Genomic DNA, 19,162 nt, shown 5'->3' with positions numbered 1-19,162 from the left:
AAACCAAAACATAGACACTGTGTGCACCACTGAAGAAGCAGCGTACCAGAGGAACGGTGCTGGCAAAATGGCCAATACACAAAAAGCAGAAAGTAGCTCAGAGAGACTCAGTGGCCAAACAAGAAACAAACACATCGCTTCTGATGTGATCAATATTTCCTTTGAAGAAGAGACTGAACCATTTGAAATAGTAATAAATGATGGAAACAGTGCTTTTGGCAGATGGCAAAACAGGAGTCAAACCACCACTTCAGAGAACTCATGGTGCAAGCTGTTGCTGTCAAGTTACTCCTCCAGCTGGGAGGAACTGAGCTGTAATAGCAGCCAGGAGCCTCCCAGGGAAGGGCAGCAGCAGCAGCAGAAGGGCTCAGCAGAGGAGCAGTGTTGCACAACAGAATCTGTCGAATACGACCAAGTAGCTCACCTGCACTCACTGCCTCCAAGAGCCCATCAGCCTTCTCCTCGAGAGCTCCCGCGTGGCTCAGTGGGGTCTCCTCACGCTCCCCCGGCCAGAAAGCCCAGGCAGGGTGGCTGCAGTACCACGGACAGCAGGCTCATACCAAGGCAGGCACCCAAATCCCACTTGGCCTGGGTGCAGCCGGCGGGAGGAACCAGGGGCAGAAGTGAGGGTCCCTCGTCTGACCACAGCCCCGCCACAAATGGGGTGGTTGATGCAGAGTCTACAGGCACTGAGCCAGAAATGGCCAGCGAGGCCCCTGTGGGTAACTGGTTGGGGAAATCTCCAGCCGTGGCCGGGAACAGGTCTCACAAAATGGTTGATGTTGACCCCCAGGCAGAAACGATAGATGACACTGAATTTGATTTCATCAGTATTGGAGACTTGGTAAACAATTATCCCACAGCGACTGGTCCAGAGCATCAGCCAGCTCCGGGTGCGCCAACAGCTTTACCCTCAGGGGGAAAGATGTCCAAAGTCAACTACTTTGACTGTGCTACTACTGAAGAAGAAGAAGAAAAGCCTCAGGACAGGGTGAGCAGCCAGAGGCCATCCAGTTCATCTCTAAGTCCATGGCACAACTCAACTCAGAAGCCCAAGTGTTCCCCTGAAGGTCCATTTCTGAATCCAAGGGGAAATGGTCTTGCCTTTACACCTGGGAGAACAAAGGAAGAAATCCTTGATGCTCGAATTCTGAGGGATGATGACTATGTGCAGCTTCTGGCAGGAGTAGAGCATAACTGGCTTGTCCAGAGACTGAGGCCTACTGGAATTTTTAAGCCTAAACAGCTTCATAAAGCATATTGTAAGTTTCCACACAGCAACAAGCGTTTTCATGCAGTGATAGCTACTCCCACAGAAAACAGCCTTGACTCAGGCTTTTTAACGTCATGTTTTAGTCATCACTTACTAGGATTTTTTTGTTGTTCTTTTATGAATTTTTGTACAAAAAAAAAAAAAGAAAAAAAAAAGCAACAGAAGAACACTCCCTTGAAACATTTTCTTGTATTCCTACCTACCCATTTGCACATCAGTCACAGCTTCATGGAGATGGGCTCCATCTCCATGCCCACTCAGTCCCTCCTGCTTTATCCATTCATGCAATAGGTAACTCAGGCTACGTGGTTCCTGTGCTGGTTTGTCAAGTCTATTTTACCCCTTTTACTTGAGCCCATTTAAGTTCAATATTTCATCCCTTTGAACTATGTATTTGAGACAATGATTATAAAGTTAATCGTAAATAACAGTTCAATTTATTTTCTGAATCTTAATTTGCAGAACTTTGTTCAATATACTAGGAAATACAGAAGTTAGGAGCAACACCTCCATAGGATGCCTCATTGAGCTCATTAAGTGCAATCTACTGGGGGATCATCCCATCTTGCTTGTTTCAAGCCTGTTTAGATATTTTTGTCCTTGATGTAAAACATCCATCTCTGCACCTCAGTGCCAAGCACATATCTTATTGCACAGTACTTTGCTTTCAGAGGAGCCTGGATATCTTAGCTCCTAGGTGATGGTATATCACCCCTCAGCTCAGGCTTAGAGCAATCCTGTGGAATTGTCCAGACTACCTGTTGTGTCTTCTTTTTGTAGCAGCTCTTCTTTTGAAATACTCAAAGAAATCAGGCCTCTGGACAGGCCAGGAAACCGCTGTATTCATTGGGGACTACCTGAACGTGGCAAAGGAAGGCAAACAGAGAAATGCATTTTGGATACACTTCCTGCACCAAGAAGAAAGCCTTGGAAGGTATTGACCAAACCAATTTTTGAAAAAAAAATGTATATCAATTCTACTTCTGTGTAAATATGAATGAAAACTGCCTGGTACGATTAATCTTATACCTGTGATTCAGCTAGTCCAGTGCCTTATCGGACAGTAGCTTTTATCAGGTATTTTCAGAATGTAATACAAGTTTTTATTTGGGCAACTACAGAAACAGCAGTCACAATGGCAGAAGATTGTTCCTTTATTCTGTTTCAACCTAGTTTATGTTTAGTTAGATTTTGGCTGGTTTTCTGTAGCAAGACTGTTTTATTGCTTTTCTAAATCTCTTGTGCATTTTGTCAACCTTTAGTAGGGTAAATCTTATCACCCATTTAGCTCTCTGATTTTGAATTTTTGGGAAGAAAAAGCTACTTTACTGTTGTCTTACAGCAGCCATGTTAGTGTCTATCTGCTCATGACAGGTCTTAGGCCCGAACTCACCTCCATCTGTTCTGGGATAATCTGATGGGAGATTAAGTGACGCTTCCTTTTTATATGACCTCTAGCTTTGCATTAGAGAATTCCTGTTTCTGATCTTCCGTAACACTCAAACAAAACATCTGTAATTCAAAATTAACTTTTTTTTTTTAAGACAGTTTTTCCCCACATAAGCAGTAATAAACTTGACAGAGATTCCAGAGTAGGCCCTTTCATTAAACAAGCCCATCTAATCCTACTTATGGGTAGGCAAAGCAGCGCTTCATGTTGCTGAAGAGGGTAGAAGCACAGAGTGGTATTAGTACCTCAGAGGCAGACCAAACTTTTTGCTTGATTTCATCTTCCTGTGGAGACACCAGCAATTGTTCTGTTTATAAGCCAAGACAGGCAGGCTTACAGCTGCTGCAGTCTGAAAGAAGGAACGCTAGGTTAATGTGATGCTGGGCCTGAGAGGCTACCCTAGCTAGCACGATGCTACACTTCCAAGTACCCAGATTCCAGCCTAGAATCACTTTGCAACAAGCTCATTCTTAACACAGAGTGAAGGAGCAACAATGCCTATAGGCAGAGAAGTTCTTCAGTCACTTTTGACAATGGGTTTACACAATGGATCCTTTTGATCTGAAAGCAAAGTTAAAAACACATGTATGTTTCACATCAGGAAAGCTCTGCTGGCTGCTAATCACAGATTTTGGATTGTTATTAGAAGTATCTTATGAATTCTTATGGGTTAAGAACAGTATTTTAAGTACCTCTGAGTCAGGTCTCCCTTCAGAGTCAAGAAGAGTTGACTTTAAACATTCCATTGCTATGAAACCTTCATCCTAGGATTTGGTTGATTTTTACAGCATTTTATTCCTGTAAGAGCTTTAGGAGAAAAAAAAAAAACACAACTTATGGTTTGATGTTTGTGTATGGTAATGATGTTTGTGTACCACAAGTAGGGCTTCCTGAGTACAGTCTGCTGCAAACCTGGCTACACCAAAGGTTGTTTTAGTTTTGCTTTGCTTTGTTTTGTTTGTTTTGTTTTGTTTTGTTTTGTTTTTTCTTGTTTAGGTATGTTGGGAAAGAATATAAAGAAGAAAAGGGTCTTCTTCATCATTTCAGTGATGTGGAACGACAAATGACTGCTCAGTACTACGTGACAGAATTCAACAAAAGGCTCTATGAGCAAAAGGTCCCTACCCAAATCTTTTATATCCCATCTGCAGTACTTCTGGTAAGAGCTGTCTTCAAAGCAATACCAAGGAATTGATGGGAAGTGGGTCATAAGTCAGTTTGACTTTAAATTACTAGTAGTTAGGCCGCCTGTAGATGACATGCTGTAATTCATGTGATCTTACCTGGTAGGTGTACTTGATTGTTCAGGACAGAAGACATCCTTCAAATGGCTATCACAGAAAAGCTCTTTTCCTCAATAACAACCCCTTATCATAGCAATTCTTATTAGTTATTAGTTCTTATTAGGAGAGGAATAGGTCACTATATAAAGAAGCAGCCCACCTCAGAGGAGAGAGGGATGGGGTCTGCCTGAGCAGAAGTGCTCTCCCTCTCTCCGAGACACCGTCTGCTCCTTTTCCAATTGTCCCTAGCAAAGAACCAGCTCCGCCACATCTCTGTGTGGTCTGTGAGGAGAAGGAAATGCCCATGTACTCCCTGAAGGTGAGCTCACACTGATGGTGAGGAAAGACTAGTGGAAACGTCAGGGCTTTGAGCTTCAGCAAGACCACAGGTCCATCAGGCATCTCTCACTGAGGACCATTCTGCCCCTACATTCCAACAGTTCAGCCTCAGACATTGCCTGCTGGCAGAGGCAAGAACCAAGTGGCTGAGAGCTGGCTGGGATGTGGAGAGTTATCTGAGCAAGCCTAGGAGGGAGGCACAGCAAAGTCATGAGAATTTATTGTGTCTGGAGTGGGTTGAAAAAACAAGAAGCCTGAAGCAAGTTTTGAAGAAAAAGCAGTTTGGGGTTAGTCTTTAAACAGCAACAAACAGCAACTAAAATACCCACAACTCAACTGAAGTAACAGCCACATTAGATCAGGGAAGATGGCTATTTGTCCACTTGGTTTCAAACACACAGAGTTTGAGGAGGCTGCATTCAACACACTCTTAGGGCACACCTCGCAGATCATACTGGCCTTCTGTGTTTCAGAAGTATAGCCAGGACAGCTGTTGCTGCTCTTACTACCCTCTTTGCTCTGCAAGACGTCTGCAAGGGCAGCAAAGCCACGGAACAGGTGGCCCTGCTGTGCCAGCACCCAATCTGAGTGTTAGAGGCAGGAGCCACATCTGTGTGATCTGGCACGGAGGTTAAACCAGACATCCAGCCCTCCAGGGGAAATTTACAGATCTTTTCCAAGTTCTTATGCTTAACTTTCAGTTTGACTTGTGTTTCAGATGTGGAGAGCTAAGTAGACTGTCTTTCCCTGCCTGCTACAGAGCTGAGTTCACTGTTATTAGCATGTATATGAATTCACAATATTAGTATGATAGCATGATATGTATATTACTGTGTCTGCAAGCCATTCTGGCAGTAGATCTGGCTCTATGCCACTTGCTAATAAGGCCTAATGAGAGCCTGGCACCAGCACTTACTAGTCTCTGAAGACAGAAATTACTAAAAAAAAAAAACAAAAAACAACACAGCAACAACGACAAAAAAACTACAACAATAACAACAATAAAAATCACCCAGTGGTTATTTGCACATTGAAGAAGGACCAGGTGCAAGTTTATTCAAATCTTTTCATTTTTCTAGCTTGTTCTTTAGATAGAATCTCCTGAAAGAAGTTTCTCATTTGCTGAACAAACTAGATATTTGTCAAATTTGTTGCTCAGTTTGGCCTGCCAGGCTGGCTTTGTGTTGGTGCCATCGTTGCTCTAGTTAAATGTGAGCTCTGAGCAGCCTGTGTTTTGAATCAGCAGTGGGTTAATATGGAGGATATTTCCATCCATCTTATGACAGAAAGTTCTAGGAGGAAAATACAAACATTCCCTTAGAGGAGCTTTAGCATTCTTGCTTTCACATCTCTGCACGGATGACTGTCACTGAAACTCTCTTTTCAGATACTGGAAAACAGAAAAATAAAAGGATGTGTGAGCGTGGAGCCCTACATCCTGGGGGAGTTTGTGAAGCTGTCCAATAACACAAAGGTGGTAAAGAACGAGTACAAAGCCACAGAGTATGGTCTGGCCTATGGCCATTTCTGCTACGAGTACTCCAATGGAACAGACGTTGTTGTTGACCTGCAAGGTTTGTATTGCGGTGAACTCCATTTATTGCATATCCCCTCAAGTAGCAGAATATGCTGTACGAGGACATAGCCCCTCTAAACGACATAAGGTGAGGGAGGTATGTGCAGGTGTGTTTCTGCTGTGAGCAGTACTTTTTTTTTCTGCTGTGTCACAGCAAGAGCAGATAAGCCGCACGCTCCCCAGAGTGCCACAGGAGCAGTCTGCACCCAATTAGGCTAAAGCCAGGCTGCGAGGATGTGTCCTGTGGAAACACCTGAAGGAGAACCACTAAAAAAGACAGCGGGTTTTGTCACACTTCCTCCTTCCCAAAATTGGCAAGCCTAAAATAATTCCCTATTTAGTTAATGGAGAACTGAGCTCTTTGGTTAAAAGCCAAGGGTACAACCTTTCAGAATCAACCTTCATCACACAGGTATCTCTGGGATGTTCAAGCAATATTCATTCAGTACCTCCTAGGGTTTCATTCTGCTTTTGCTGACACAGGTGTAAACTGGGAATCACTGAACTGACATGAGAAGAGTGTGGGCTGTGCCAAGCAGAAAGTACTGGGTGGGATAGCGCAAGGGCCATGATGCTTGACAAAAAAAGATGTATTCTTTCTTCCGCAGGCTGGGTGACAGGGAATGGGAAAGGCCTCATCTACCTCACAGACCCACAGATTCATTCTGTTAATAGCAAAGATGTTTCACGCTCTAACTTTGGGAAGAGAGGAATTTATTACTTCTTCAATAACCAACACGTGGAGTGCAATGAAATCTGTCGTTGCCTTTCTTTAACGAGACCCTCAGTAGAGCCACCAATGTAGACTCACACAAGAGACCCAAGCAGAAGATGACCCATAAGATGGGCAGTATTTTATCCTACACACTTCTAGGAGCATGTTGTCTTCGAGAGAACAGAGGCCCTCAGATGACACTCACGTGAGTCTGGTCAGCCATTACCTGCACCATTTTGGGAAAGTTCTGGTCTGTGCACCCCAGCTGGTATTACCATGTTACCATCTTGTGTACCATCTGAAATGCTTGTTCTTATAGCCATCTGTCAGACTTAGCAGAAGACCACAAGAGGAAGAAGAAAGCAGCCTCCAAAATTCAGCTAGAGGTGTGTTACAAGACTGTATAAACATCCAGTGCATCGGCAGACCCAGTGAGGGCAACAGGCACCATCTGCTCTTTGGAAATGGAGTAGGAAACAGAGCGAGACAGAAGCAGAGACTTGTGTTTCAACCATCTGTAAAATTCACAGAAAGTTGTATAAATGCTACAGGGAACAAATGGTGATGTTTTGGGTTGTTAAAAAATAAAAACACAATTTCTTTCAGAGGGGTATGTACGTATAGGTGTGACCACACAACATTTAAATAGAAGGAAATATGGTTTTAACTGCAATGGCCAAAAAAATCTGCTGTTCTTCAAGGAAAAAAATACTGGTCTCAAGCCAGGAAAAACTGTACATGAATAATTTAGGCCTGCTACATTTAAGAAACTCTCAGGAGAGAGTGGAATAGTTCTCACTTAAGAACAATACATCTCTTCTGACTGTAACGAAACTGTGAACACCATAAGTTTTGCGAATTATTCTGTAACTAATTCCAACAAATAATCTCCCCAGGCGCGAATGCAGACACTGGTACAAAGGAGTGCTTCCAGGGGGAGGCCAGTATCGAATCAGCACTGGCACGGGCACAGGGTGAGCAGCCTCAGTGCCTGTTTGGGTTCCTGCTAGAGAGGCAGAGCACCTCCTCATTCTGAGCTGTACACCCTTACTCAGTACACCCTTAGCGCAGTACAAGCTGCAGAAAGACTCCCAGTAACTACAGGATCCTCCAGCACAAAATCCAGTTGTCATCACCCACAGGAGCTCCATCCAGGGCTTATTGCTTGCAAACCTGTTTTGGCATGGCTGGTCCATCAGATTGTGGTTCAATGCATCCAAGGGCAGTGCACAGCCCTGGTTGTATGACTACGTGAGCTTGTTTGCTGTGTGAGCTAGGCACTCACAGGTACAGCTCACATCAGCTATTCAGAGCAGGTGCTAGGGCTTTAAGGGGTTGCTTGTGAGTGAAAAAGGTGTCCTCTAAGTGGTATCTTTACACACTGCCCCTATCAACACCCCACACCAAGACCTTATCCTCTCACCTTGCTCCGCTTATGCAACCGAAGACTAAATCCTAAATTTTTAAATCTAAAATCTTTAAAACCTAAATCCCTACATGAGGAGGGATTTTCTTGACAATTCTGCCTGTTCTAGGAACACACTTTACTCTCACACATACAAACAGCTGTGACTTTGAATATGTCCTTTAACTCAAACATTTTTGCTGAATTTTTGCTGTTGTTTGTGGTTGATACATAGCACACACCCAGAGAGCCCCTAATATTTAACGCCAGTGCTGAGCAGCCTGTGGCATGCGTGCCGGCCACATGCTTCAATAGTGTATGCTGGGCTAGAGGCAGCTGCAGCTTTTTGCATTTTATGAAACAAACTTTTGTGGGATTTTATTTTGTTGTCTTGTGTTGCTTTGTTTTGTTTTAAACTAAAACCTGAAGTTCATTCAGGTGACCTCCTTGGACACTCGTGAGCCACGGGAACTGGAAAGTATGAAATGCAGAACTATTTTTTCCTGCACAGGCTGCTTAGGTGGTAAGAATCAAACCTGGCAGCACGGTCAGGGAATGCATACACATGTTGTTGTGCTGCCTCCCACCTTGGTGAGCCTTTCTTAACTGAGAAAGGATCCAGACGAAAGAGGGAATGAGAGCTCCTCACCCTGCATGTTGCACTCCTTCAAAGCCGAATTAAGCAGACTGGAGCTTCTGGTTGAGGGATAAGGAAAATAAAAGCTATCAGCAACACTATTCAGATTCAGAGTTTACAGGAGAATGTTTGTTCCAGCCTTTGCAAGGGACACTCTGCAGATTTTGATTAAAAGCAGAGGGCATATTTTTGCACATACAGGCTGCATCTGGTTTTCTATTCCACCGGAGAGCAAAAGAGGTCTTGGGCTCCTTCAGCACACCTCTCCTGGTGTTATTGTCCTAGCCGGGAGGCCAAAAGCTACTTCTGTGAAATTTCAAGAAAGAGGTGTGCATATTCCCCTTAGTTCCACATCTGGCAGGAATAGCAGGACTGGACTGAATGCTGGCTGCTGCTCAGGAACCTGCCTCTCTAGCCAAAATAAAATATGACGAGACTTTGGTTTTACTCTTCAAAGACTATGCCAAGGCATCCAGAGTGTGTGCATGTGCAGTCATCCATGTACCAGGGGATTCTTCATCTGAAAAATGGTATAAAGCTTCCCTGCTACATCCAAGGTCACTAGCTCCCTCCACTGAAAATGCTCTCTTCTCTTCTCCTCCAAACCCGGAGGTTCCCTGCCCCATGGCCCAAGGGCTGGGACTGCTTCTTTTGGGAGATTTGCGTCATGAGAAAGGGAACACAGCATTAAATTTCCACAAAAAGATGGGTACCCAGCACCATGGCGTTAGCTTTAACAAAACCATAAGCTTTTGTTTCTGCAACTGGCAGAGATTTTTAGGCTTTTGTTGCCGCTTTTTAGCAATGCTATTGTTTTCTACGTGCTTTGCGCCGAGTTGTTTGGAAAGATGCCCTATCACTGTGCTGAACAATTAGAACTAGGTGTAAAGAGTGAGAAGCAAGAGAGAAAAAAAAATTAAATCTCTTTATTATGGTGCATAAACCTTCAGTGCTGGGGAGCTGGGCAGCTGCACAGGAAGAAAAATGCATTCAAAAATATAATGCTAGTGTGAATAATCCTTTCTCGAATGCTGCTTGCAGACTGCTTCAGCTTTGTCAGGTGAACTTGAACTGGGCCATCAGATTTGCTGTCGTTCCCATTGCACACTGTCTATCACCCCAGGGCATTCACCATCTTGACTGTTGTTAAAAGGGAGCGAACAATCCATCATTGAGCCTGGGAGTCACTCGCTCATAGAAAAGTAAAATCGGCATGTGACGGTACACTCAGCCCCAGTGTTTCACAGATTAAAGTGATACATGAAAACTCACGTGTTACTGGGAAGATTAAGCCAGTTATCTTGTTCTGCAGCCAATAAAGGGCTGCCTTGTCTGCAAGACAAGAACGTTGGCTTTAACCAAGTGACAGAAATTGTGCATACGGAGCTTCATGCTGCTGCAAAACAGAGCTCTAAACCGCCAAGGGGAAACAAAGATGGTCAGCAAGATTTTGGGAATTAACCGGCAGCAGTGATGCTGTGTTTAAAGCCTTTTCTTTCTCTATAGAGACAATTAAAAACAAAAACTAAACCTCCCTAACAATCCCTGGAGAACAAAGTGTACTTGCGCACTGTCAACAGCCAGCCCCGCGATGCCTGTTGTAAAGTGTGTGTGGTTTAGAGACCCGCAAAAAGCAACACCTTTTCCAGTCTCTGCTGCTTGTTTGACCAAAGAAAATGTGTTTAGATATGCTTTTGAATAAATTCTTGTGTGGGGAATCTTAATATCTGGAGTACTTCCTAATATAGGGTATTAGCATTTAGCAGCTGGTTTCTTTTGTTGCTTTATGTAAGACATTTTCCCACCCCAGCTAAACGTACGGCTACTGACAGATCTTTGAATGAGCAATTCAGGAAACTCAGTGTCGAGTGTCAGCCTGCCCAGTTCCCACCTAAAGCCAACACCGTAACGTTTAGCCTGGTAGCTTCCATCGGTCGTAACCTCGGCAGGCTGGGGCTCATGTCTGGAACTCTCAGAGCTTTGCTCAGCGCCCTGCCATTAGCCGGTGCTTGAGCACAGAGCTTGCCTTAATAATGATGTATCCACACATATCCGACAGCCTTTAGGCAGCCATAGCACGTACGTGGCCCGAAACACACAGAATTTACACTGCGGGTTGATGCGGTGTATGGTACAAACGGGGGGCTAACGGGGGAACTAAGCAGCTGACTCAGAGCATTTAATCTTTTGGCTGGAAGCACCAGCTTAGAGCTACTGGCCAAAAAAATCTCCTTTCTGCCATTTCCTCTGGCTTCAGAAGAAAGTCATGTGAACCAACCAAGATTTGCATTGTTTTGTGTTATTTGTTGTTTTGTTTTGTTTTTATTTTTCATAGGCATTCAGTCGTGTATTAAGTAACTTGCTACCCAATGTGCTTTTTAGGGTGGCTTAATCACACCACACTCCCAAGCGTGAGGCGAGAGCCACAAATGACCATTAGGAAGCAGTCACCCCACGGTCTCTACAAAATGAGAGAAGCTGCACTGCGTTAGAACAGTGAAATATTGTCATTAGCTGTAGGGGCATAAAGCCTGCAGGACTTACATTCACCTGGTAAAAGCAGTAAGCCAAGCACAAAAGCTTTCTGCTGCTGACAGTGTGGCAATGAGCTCTTTCCTGAGCTTTGGGGAAGGTGTTTGGTGAAGGAAGTTTGTGCTGTTAGAAGTCCCTCTGTGAGCACCCAGGCGAAAGACAGAGGCCTCGCGTGCTTTGCTGCATGCACTCTTGCATAAAAATCAGTCAATTAGAGATTGAAAGGGAACATGTTCAACAACCGAACCCTATTACAGCTGGGCACGAGGAGTGCAGGCAGAACTGGGGCATCATCAGGCCTTGGCAGAGGGCGCGAGGCGGGCGACATGCCGCGCTGACACCTGCATCCTCACCCAGACCAGGCCCGGACGATTCAATGGGTGGGAGAAGCCAGCACAAGCACCCGGGACGCCCAGGTTTTCCCCCCTCCACTGTCAGGCTGAAGCCCAAGCGGCCATGCTGGACATGGGAGGCACAGGGCTGCTGCCTGCCCCGCGCAGGCCGTCACATTAATAGGGGATGATTTGCAAATGGCGTCCCCCCCACCGCCACCCCCCGGCCCCCCTCTGCCCGACTCCCGCTTTTCTGCTCAATGGCACAGATGCTGCTTTGTGCTGCCCAGGACCAAGCAGCTATTAGCAGCAAATCCAGCGAGGGAAATTAATGAAGGCGACTACTAATAAAAGGCAGCTCAGGACAGCCATACCAACTTGCTCCAAGCAGTAATTAACTTTTCTAAAACTCACGAAGGTAAATATGCCTTCAGCTTTGGTCCGGACCCTCTCCTTTTTAATCAAGGCAGGGGGATGGGAGGAGGCCCAGTCCCCGCTGCCCGCCAGCACAGCAGCCCGCCTTCCCTCTGCCCGGTGTACAACTTTTCCTCAAGGCGGCTTTTAACGTGCTCTGTCTCCAGTCCCAGCACTGCAAGATCACCGCCCGTGTTGCGTTCAGCACTGCAGGCTGCGGGGGAGGAAAGCACAGCCCGAAGCTTGCTCTGCCGGCCCAGAGGCACAGCGCTAAGCCCAAGCTCGGGTTTGCCCCACGGTGACAGCAAAAACGTGTGCTGAGCCTGCACAGATGGCACAGCATCACAGCTTTAAGGCAGGATGCTTCCTGAGGAGGAAGGTGTCAGCTGGGCACAAATCAAGACAGGTTTAGAGATGCAAGACTTTGCCCAGCAGAAAGGCATCCCTCTACACTGGGTAAAAATCCCACCAAGACTTCTGCTCATGGAAGGGGTCCGCAGAGCTACAACTGCTACACAAAAGCGTGCTGAGCTGCAGTGAGTGCTTGGGACTGCTTTGTCCATACAGTGCAGGAATGGGGGCTGCACAGGTCAAATCCAGACAAAACAAAGGCAAAGTTTTACCAGACAAGCCCAGACCCTTACAGGAGGTGTTTTCTATGGCTCGGTTCCTGAGAGATCAGTTGCAGCCCCCAGCCCCTACGGCTGTGTGGAGCACTGCGTTCCCCTCGCCACAGCGATGCGCTGTCCCTGTCCCACAGGGCCTGGTCCTCGGCCAGGATGCGCCCCAGCGTCAGCTGCTTTCCCCAGGCACACGGGCATACCCCCATTTGTATGTTTTACAGATATTTTGGGGTGTGCTCTCGTTGCAGAGACATTGCATTTCTCTAAGTTACATGCGTGTCTTTGTGTGGAAATAAGATGTAACTGTCTAATATCCCAGATGATTGGCCCTTTCAATTAAAACAACATTATGCAAAAAATAATGAATCCCGTCTTAAAAAAGCAGCCAACGTGTGCTTAATTACTTAATGTAATATACATTTCAATAACAAAGTCATTAGAGCACACTGTAGGATGCCCTGTAACAGGTGAATCCTAATCCAGTTGCTTCACAGCATAATGGCATTACTCTTTTTTTCCGCCATCATGAAACCAAAGCCTCCTTGTGACAATAAAATCATGAGAAAAATTTCCATAACAGGAGTAAATCAAGGCCAGGCCATGCGTCCCACATGTGTGAAATGTGTGCTGGGGAGAGGGGAAGGGCCACATGGTGGCTGGCCATGCAGGCTGGGTGCAGGCCGGGCTTGCTCTGTGGAAACACATAGGTGCACCAATGGTTTGTGTACCACACGAGAGGAAAGCAAGTGCCATCCCTTGGGGTGAGTTGGGCTCCCTGTGGCTATCTGTGAGCCGGGGGTGTGTATAACCCCCCCTCAGGAGCCACAGAGCAGCCCGGCAGGCTCCAGCAGTGCAGAGAAGCTTTTATGCCAAAGCACAACGTGCAGAAGGACCATAAACACATTTTAAAGGGAAGACGACCTCTTTGTCATGAGGAATTACGCTTTTTCGAAAAGGTGCAGCCGTGGAAACAGCCCCCCCCATTCCCCCACTCCATCCCGAGGGGCACTTTTGCCTTTTACACCCCCAGCCCAGTACCAGGCCCACTGCAGGGCTCTGGGCCCACAGGCTGCTTTCCCAAGGCTCTGGGCAGCCACTAGGATTTCACTAATAATTTGCGACCCTCCGGCTTTGCAGCAGTGCCCACAGCCAGGAAGGGACCAGGGAAGGGCTGTGGGACCCCCATCTGCCCCCTTCTCTTTCCCATCTGCCCAGCGGGATGGGTGATGCTCCCCATCACCACCATGGCACAAGGGCGAGCCAGGCATTGGGCTCCTTGTTGGCATTCCTGGAGTTTAATCATTAGAGGGGTTGTTAACAGAGAGAGACGGAGCCATCCTGCTCCCGACAGGCCACCCCACACGCTGCCAGCCCCACTGAAAGGATGCCTCCTGTTTTGTTCCTTCTGGCCCACGGCAGATTTGGGGGGACACAGCTTCATATCGCTGGCCACATCAAAGCCGTGATTATGCAAATGCACCCACTTTTTTCTCTTTCTTTTTCTTTTTTTTTCTTTTTTTTCTTTTTTCTGTCCTCCAGGAATTATTTATCACACAATAAACCCCCCTGCCAGGGGGGGAAACAATAGATCAGGCTCGATAGCACCGCTCGCCCGAGGCTGCGGGGAAGGGGGGGGTGAACCCCCGCACGTTTTATTGGACTAACCTAATTTTACTAATTCTCTTTTCACACGTTCCTTTTTTTTTTTTTTTTTTTTCCCTTTTGCCCCCTTCAGGGACGTCGCTCGCCGGGCTGGGTTTCACGCTCCCAGGATCCGGGGGCACCGGGCAGATTCATGTGCCGCGCAGTTTATTTAATTAATACATTCAGCCGCCTCCACTGGTTTTTAATGATTTCCAGGTGTTTGCACCCAGAAGTCACAAAGCGCTGCTGGGCGCACAGGGCAATGATTGAAGAGCCTCAGAGTGCACCAGACACCCCCCGGCCCTGCCAGCGATGGACTAATGATGCTGGGCTAAAAATGCCCTGGTTTGGGCTCGTGGCATGGGCACGGAGGATGAGGACGCCCGGCCAGTGCGGGGCAGTGATAGAGCAAGGAAGGACTGGAAGGATGAAGGCCGAGGGCAGACGGGCTGCTCCTGCTCAGCGCTTTGTTGGGTGCCCTGTGTAGGAGACAACGTCTCCATGGGATAACCCGAGACATCCCCAGAGGTGCTCTGAGCCCACCCTGGCCCTGCCCGCGGTGTGGGTTTCACCGGAACATGAGAGAGATGGAGGAACGGAGCCTTCCTCTTTAAGCCCAAACCAGTTTTTATTTAAGCTCACTCATTTTTATTTTCTGGGTAGCGTTTATGTCCTACGTCCCTCTCGGTGAAACTCAGGAGCCATCAGTTTGGAAGGGTTTTAGGCAGTTACATCTTCTGCATCGGGAGGCAAAAGTAGATCCTCAGCAAACTCCCAGTGCACCTAAACACAGCATTGCTGCTTGAGAAACCACAGGATGGAGGCAACGTGCTGCTATCAGGACGATTGTGTGTGTTTCTGGTGGCTCCTTTCCACACCACAGCCAGTTCTGGGGGCTCCCTTTGCTGGGAGAGGAAGGGATTTTGTTCTTGTCCCCCTCGTCCCCGAGCACCTTTTCACCCCAAAAGTGACTGCCCCAACGCTGGGACTAAGCTGACATCCCAGAGTTTAGTCTTGCTCCTATTCCACTGGGGAAAAAAAAAAAAAAAAAAAAAAGAGGTGTGTGGGGGTGTTTTTGAAGAAGCAAACCAGAATTTTAGAAGTGAAAATGTATGGGAGAGCTCTGATGAACCCTGGAGCACTTGCAAAGGGGGCATGCACCTGGGTCACCCCATTGCACCCCACAAACTCGGCTGGGTCCGGGGAGCCCCTTGCCCAGCCCACCCCAATTTTTGGCAGAGACCAGGGCAGTTGCCAGTCCCCCCTGTGCCGGAGGAGCCCCCCAGCTCCTGACAGGTGGCACGCCAGCCAAAAAAAGCAGCAAACAAAGTTATGAAAATTAGATATTTTATTTATATTTTATGACAAGAACAGTCCCTTTGTTCTTCAGCTGTAAATACATACTAGAATAAACTCTGTAAATTATACAAAAAAATACATATTTTCCATGAAATCTTTCTTTATAATAAATAAATGTGAACACGTGTGTGGCTGATCACTGTAATGTTCCGTGTCTGTTTAGGTTTTCAGTCTGTTGATTTATTTTTAATCTCCTGAAAGAAGGGGGGAGTTCCTCGTCCCCTAAAGGTCGAAATAAATAATGCATGAGGAGTCCTCCCTTCCCTCCCGATTCACACCCCCCTTTCCCTCGACGTTTTTTTTTTTTTTTTCCCTTTTGATAGAGAGTTCAGCCTAAATTTCCACGCTTGCATTCAGCCCTCACAAAGCCTACAAATTATACAATGACTTCTAACCTGGCCCCCTAACAAAACAACTTTTTTTCTCTCTCTCTCTCTGGACCCCCCCACCCCACCCCAAACCTCGTAAATCACAAGAGACAGCTGGCGAAACGGGGAGCGGGAGGGAAGGAAGGGGGGGACGGGACACACAAAAGGCCCGGGAGCTGGGAGAGCGGACAAAGTGCAACGTCGGAGGTGGGGGCAGAGAAAATTTGGGACGGAGGGGGGGAGAAAATTTGGGGAGGGGGCTGCGGGCGGCAGGGCTAGAGGCAGCGGCGGGGAGGCTGCGGCGGCGGCGGCGGGGGGGGCACGAAGCGGCCCCGGGGGGGCACCCAGTGCTCGGCCTCCGACGCGGAGCCGTCGGGGCTGGCTGGCGATAAAGTGCAGGCGTAGGGGGAGGCGGAGGGCGCCGGGCTGCAGGAGGAGGCCGGCGAGGGGCTGGCCTCCAGCCCGCCGTCGGGGCCGCCCCTGGCCGCCGCCGCCCCGGCCAGGCGCAGCGTCTCGGTGAGCGCCCAGATGTAGTTGTGGGCGAAGCGGAGCGTCTCGATCTTGGTGAGCTTGGCGTCCTCCGGGAAGGTGGGCAGCACGTCGCGCAGGGCGTCCAGCGCCGCGTTCAGGTGGTGCATGCGGTTGCGCTCCCGGTTGTTGGCCTTCAGCCGCCGGCTCCGCTTGAGGCGCTGCGCCGCCTCCGCCGTGCGGCACCGCCCCGGCCGCCGCTTCGCCTCCCTCCGCCGCGGCCCCGACGGCCGAGCCGAGCCGGGCCGAGCCGGGGAGGCCGCCTCCTCCTCCTCTTCCTCCTCCTCCTCCTCCTCCTCCTCCTCGTCGCCGGCGCTGGACGGCAGCGAGGGGGCAGGCGAGGCGAGGCCCAGCAGCAGCAGCTCGTCCTCCGCCGGCGGCGCGGGGCTCTCCGCCTTCACCAGCATCCTCCGGGGGGGGGGAGGAGGGAGGATTTTGGGGAGGGGGGGGAAAGGCGGGGGGAGGGGGGGGAGCGGCCCGGGGCCCGTCGGCTGCGTGTCTGGCACACGACCCTCCTTAACACCCCTTATATACCCCGCGGGGAACAATCAAACCTGCCCCCCGCCGCCCCGCCCGACGCCCGGCCCCGGCCTCAGCCCCGGCCCCCGGCCTCCCCCCCCCGCTCCCCCGTCGGTGCCTCGCGCTCGGCTGGAGCGTGCCGCTAATTTATTAATGAATGGGGGGGGCCGCGGGGCGCGCGCGGGAGCCGGCTCCCTTTCAGCAGCTCCGGGCGGGGGGAGGACGGGGAGGCAGCCCGGGGGGAGGCTGCGGCCTCGGGGAGGCCGGGAGCTGGCTCCGACAGCCCGATGCCAGCGGTTTTCTTCGGGTTCGGCGTGGGTTTGGGGGTTGGTTTTTCGTTGTTGTTGTTGTTTCTTTGTTTGTTTGCTTTTTAGTAGATTTTGGGTTGGGTTGGGTTTTTGTTCAGGTTTGGTTTTGTTTTTTTTCCCCTTTTTTCTCATCGTCCTGAGGAAACAGGCGTCGCGCAGCCTCAGCCTCTGCTTGCCTACAGCTCAGTGCCTCGGGCACGACCTACACTCCAGAAGACTTTTAAAGAAGCACAATAATAATAACAGTATTACTACTAATAATAAAAAGAAGCAAGCTGCAAACACCCTGGGAAGCCTCCTCCCTCCCTGCCCAGACGGACCATGGGGATTTGTGGCCTGCCCCACGGTGTAACCGCTTGCTGGCCTCAGTGGGACACGGGCGAGGGTGGCACCGGCCTTGCGGTGACAGCCACCGGAGCCAAGGCGCCTGTGTGGTCCGGCGAGGGCCGGGCGGCTCGGGGGAGAACCATGGGGCGGCGGGGTGCCCACCGCCTGCACTGTCCACCGGGGGTCAAACTGTTCAACTTCAGCCCCTTCGGCAGCCTCCGTCCGTTAGGGGAACAAAAGGCCAAAGCAGGCGACGATCAAGAAGCGGGAGCACAATGATTTAAGCTTATCACACAGGCCAGAAATAAAGGATGCTGAGCTTGTGTGCGGGAGAGGGGGAGACCTTCAGAAAGGCTTTGTTTGCCCTAAGCAGATTGAACTCTCAGGCGACCCGATAGCCCTAAAAGTTTAGGGTCTGTGTTGCTGAGAGACCTCTGGACGCGGCCCGTCCGCGCTTCGACCCCACAAGTTGTGAGCGAGCATTGATGGCTTGCCAGGCCCCGCTGCCACAGGTGAATGGGGGCGTGATGTCGGGAGCACAGATCCCCCAAAACTGGGGGGAATGAGGGGGGGTCAAAGCACGTCCCCTCTCCAAAGGGCGCCGGGGAGAGGGACCCAAAAAGCGGTGTGGGGAGGGACGGGGCAGGGGCTGCCCCGCGGGGTCCCACCTTTGGGGTCCCTTCGGGGACAAGACGGTCCCCCCTCGGGCAGCGCTGCCCCGGCATCCTGCCCCGGCCCCCCCGGGGCGGCCAAGCCCCTTGTCGGGACGGGGGACGATTGTTCCTGGCGGATTTGCATGGCAGGTGCAGGCCTGCGGAGCGATTTTGCAATCCGCAGCCCTGCCGCCCACCCCCAAAAGGGTTTGCCTCCCCCGCCTCCCCCCCTTGTGAAAAAAGGCCGCCGGTGCCTTCCTTTCCCATGAAGAAGAGAAGAAGCTTGAGGATCGCGTGAACACGCTTCAGTTTTCTTATTCTTTTCTATAGATGTGGGGAAAAGAACAGCCGATTGTGTGAAAAACCCAGTGCCTGCAAAAAGGGACATTGGCCATCCAGGCGAAGGTGCGCGAGGGAGAGCACTAATCGCTGAACCAGGAGACAAATACGATTACCAGCTCCGAGCCTTGAGTCAGAAAGTCTCATAGACTTTAAGATGTTAATCCCCAACATAATCCTTCCTTTGGCGTGTAGGAATAGTGCAGCCACAAGAGTTGTTTTGTTATTTATATTGGCGTTTAATAAAACTCAGCCAGTGGTGAATGGGCTGCCCACTCTCCAATGGTAATTAATTCCCTATTTCAGTGACCCAATTGTGCTGGGATAGAGCAGTGGGACAGTCCCACTGCCCCAACCCGCCTTTGTGCAGCTACACAGCTCTCGTGCTTCAACAGCTATGGAAACTCATTCTTTTGATGTCATTCAATGAGTTTTCCTTGGGCATCTTCTAAACTTCAAGGACCCTTTTCTTTCTCAAATGCATGAAAAGCAGGACTAGCTTGACCACCTCTGTAGAATTTAATGATTTGGTGAAAGG

At 49.2% G+C, this 19,162-nt stretch overlaps 2 protein-coding genes across 2 annotated transcripts in view; one reads left to right on the top strand and one right to left on the bottom strand.

Moving 5' to 3' along the window:
- Positions 1 to 7,090, top strand: part of ALPK1 (alpha kinase 1) — a 40,957-nt gene extending 33,867 nt beyond the window's left edge. The window contains 5 exon segments of the mRNA XM_035561432.2: positions 3 to 1,262; positions 2,054 to 2,207; positions 3,720 to 3,882; positions 5,733 to 5,919; positions 6,530 to 7,090. Of these exon segments, the coding sequence (XP_035417325.1) occupies positions 3 to 1,262; positions 2,054 to 2,207; positions 3,720 to 3,882; positions 5,733 to 5,919; positions 6,530 to 6,726 (1,961 nt within the window). The 3' untranslated portion in view covers positions 6,727 to 7,090.
- Positions 7,091 to 16,225: 9,135 nt separating this feature from the next.
- Positions 16,226 to 16,885, bottom strand: NEUROG2 (neurogenin 2). The gene has a single exon (XM_035543661.1). The coding sequence runs from the start codon at positions 16,883 to 16,885 to the stop codon at positions 16,226 to 16,228; it is 660 nt and encodes a 219-aa protein (XP_035399554.1).
- Between the last annotated feature and the right edge of the window lie 2,277 nt (positions 16,886 to 19,162).

The sequence above is a fragment of the Cygnus atratus genome, chromosome 4 (assembly GCF_013377495.2).
Source record: "Cygnus atratus isolate AKBS03 ecotype Queensland, Australia chromosome 4, CAtr_DNAZoo_HiC_assembly, whole genome shotgun sequence".
Classification (NCBI taxonomy): domain Eukaryota; kingdom Metazoa; phylum Chordata; class Aves; order Anseriformes; family Anatidae; genus Cygnus; species Cygnus atratus.
The sequence above is the reverse complement of the archived record's forward strand: the minus strand, read 5'-3'. Positions and strand labels throughout refer to the sequence as shown.

Bases quoted from the DNA above. Each gene is read 5' to 3' on its own strand.
- NEUROG2 (XM_035543661.1), bottom strand. From the start codon at position 16,885: ATGCTGGTGAAGGCGGAGAGCCCCGCGCCGCCGGCGGAGGACGAGCTG.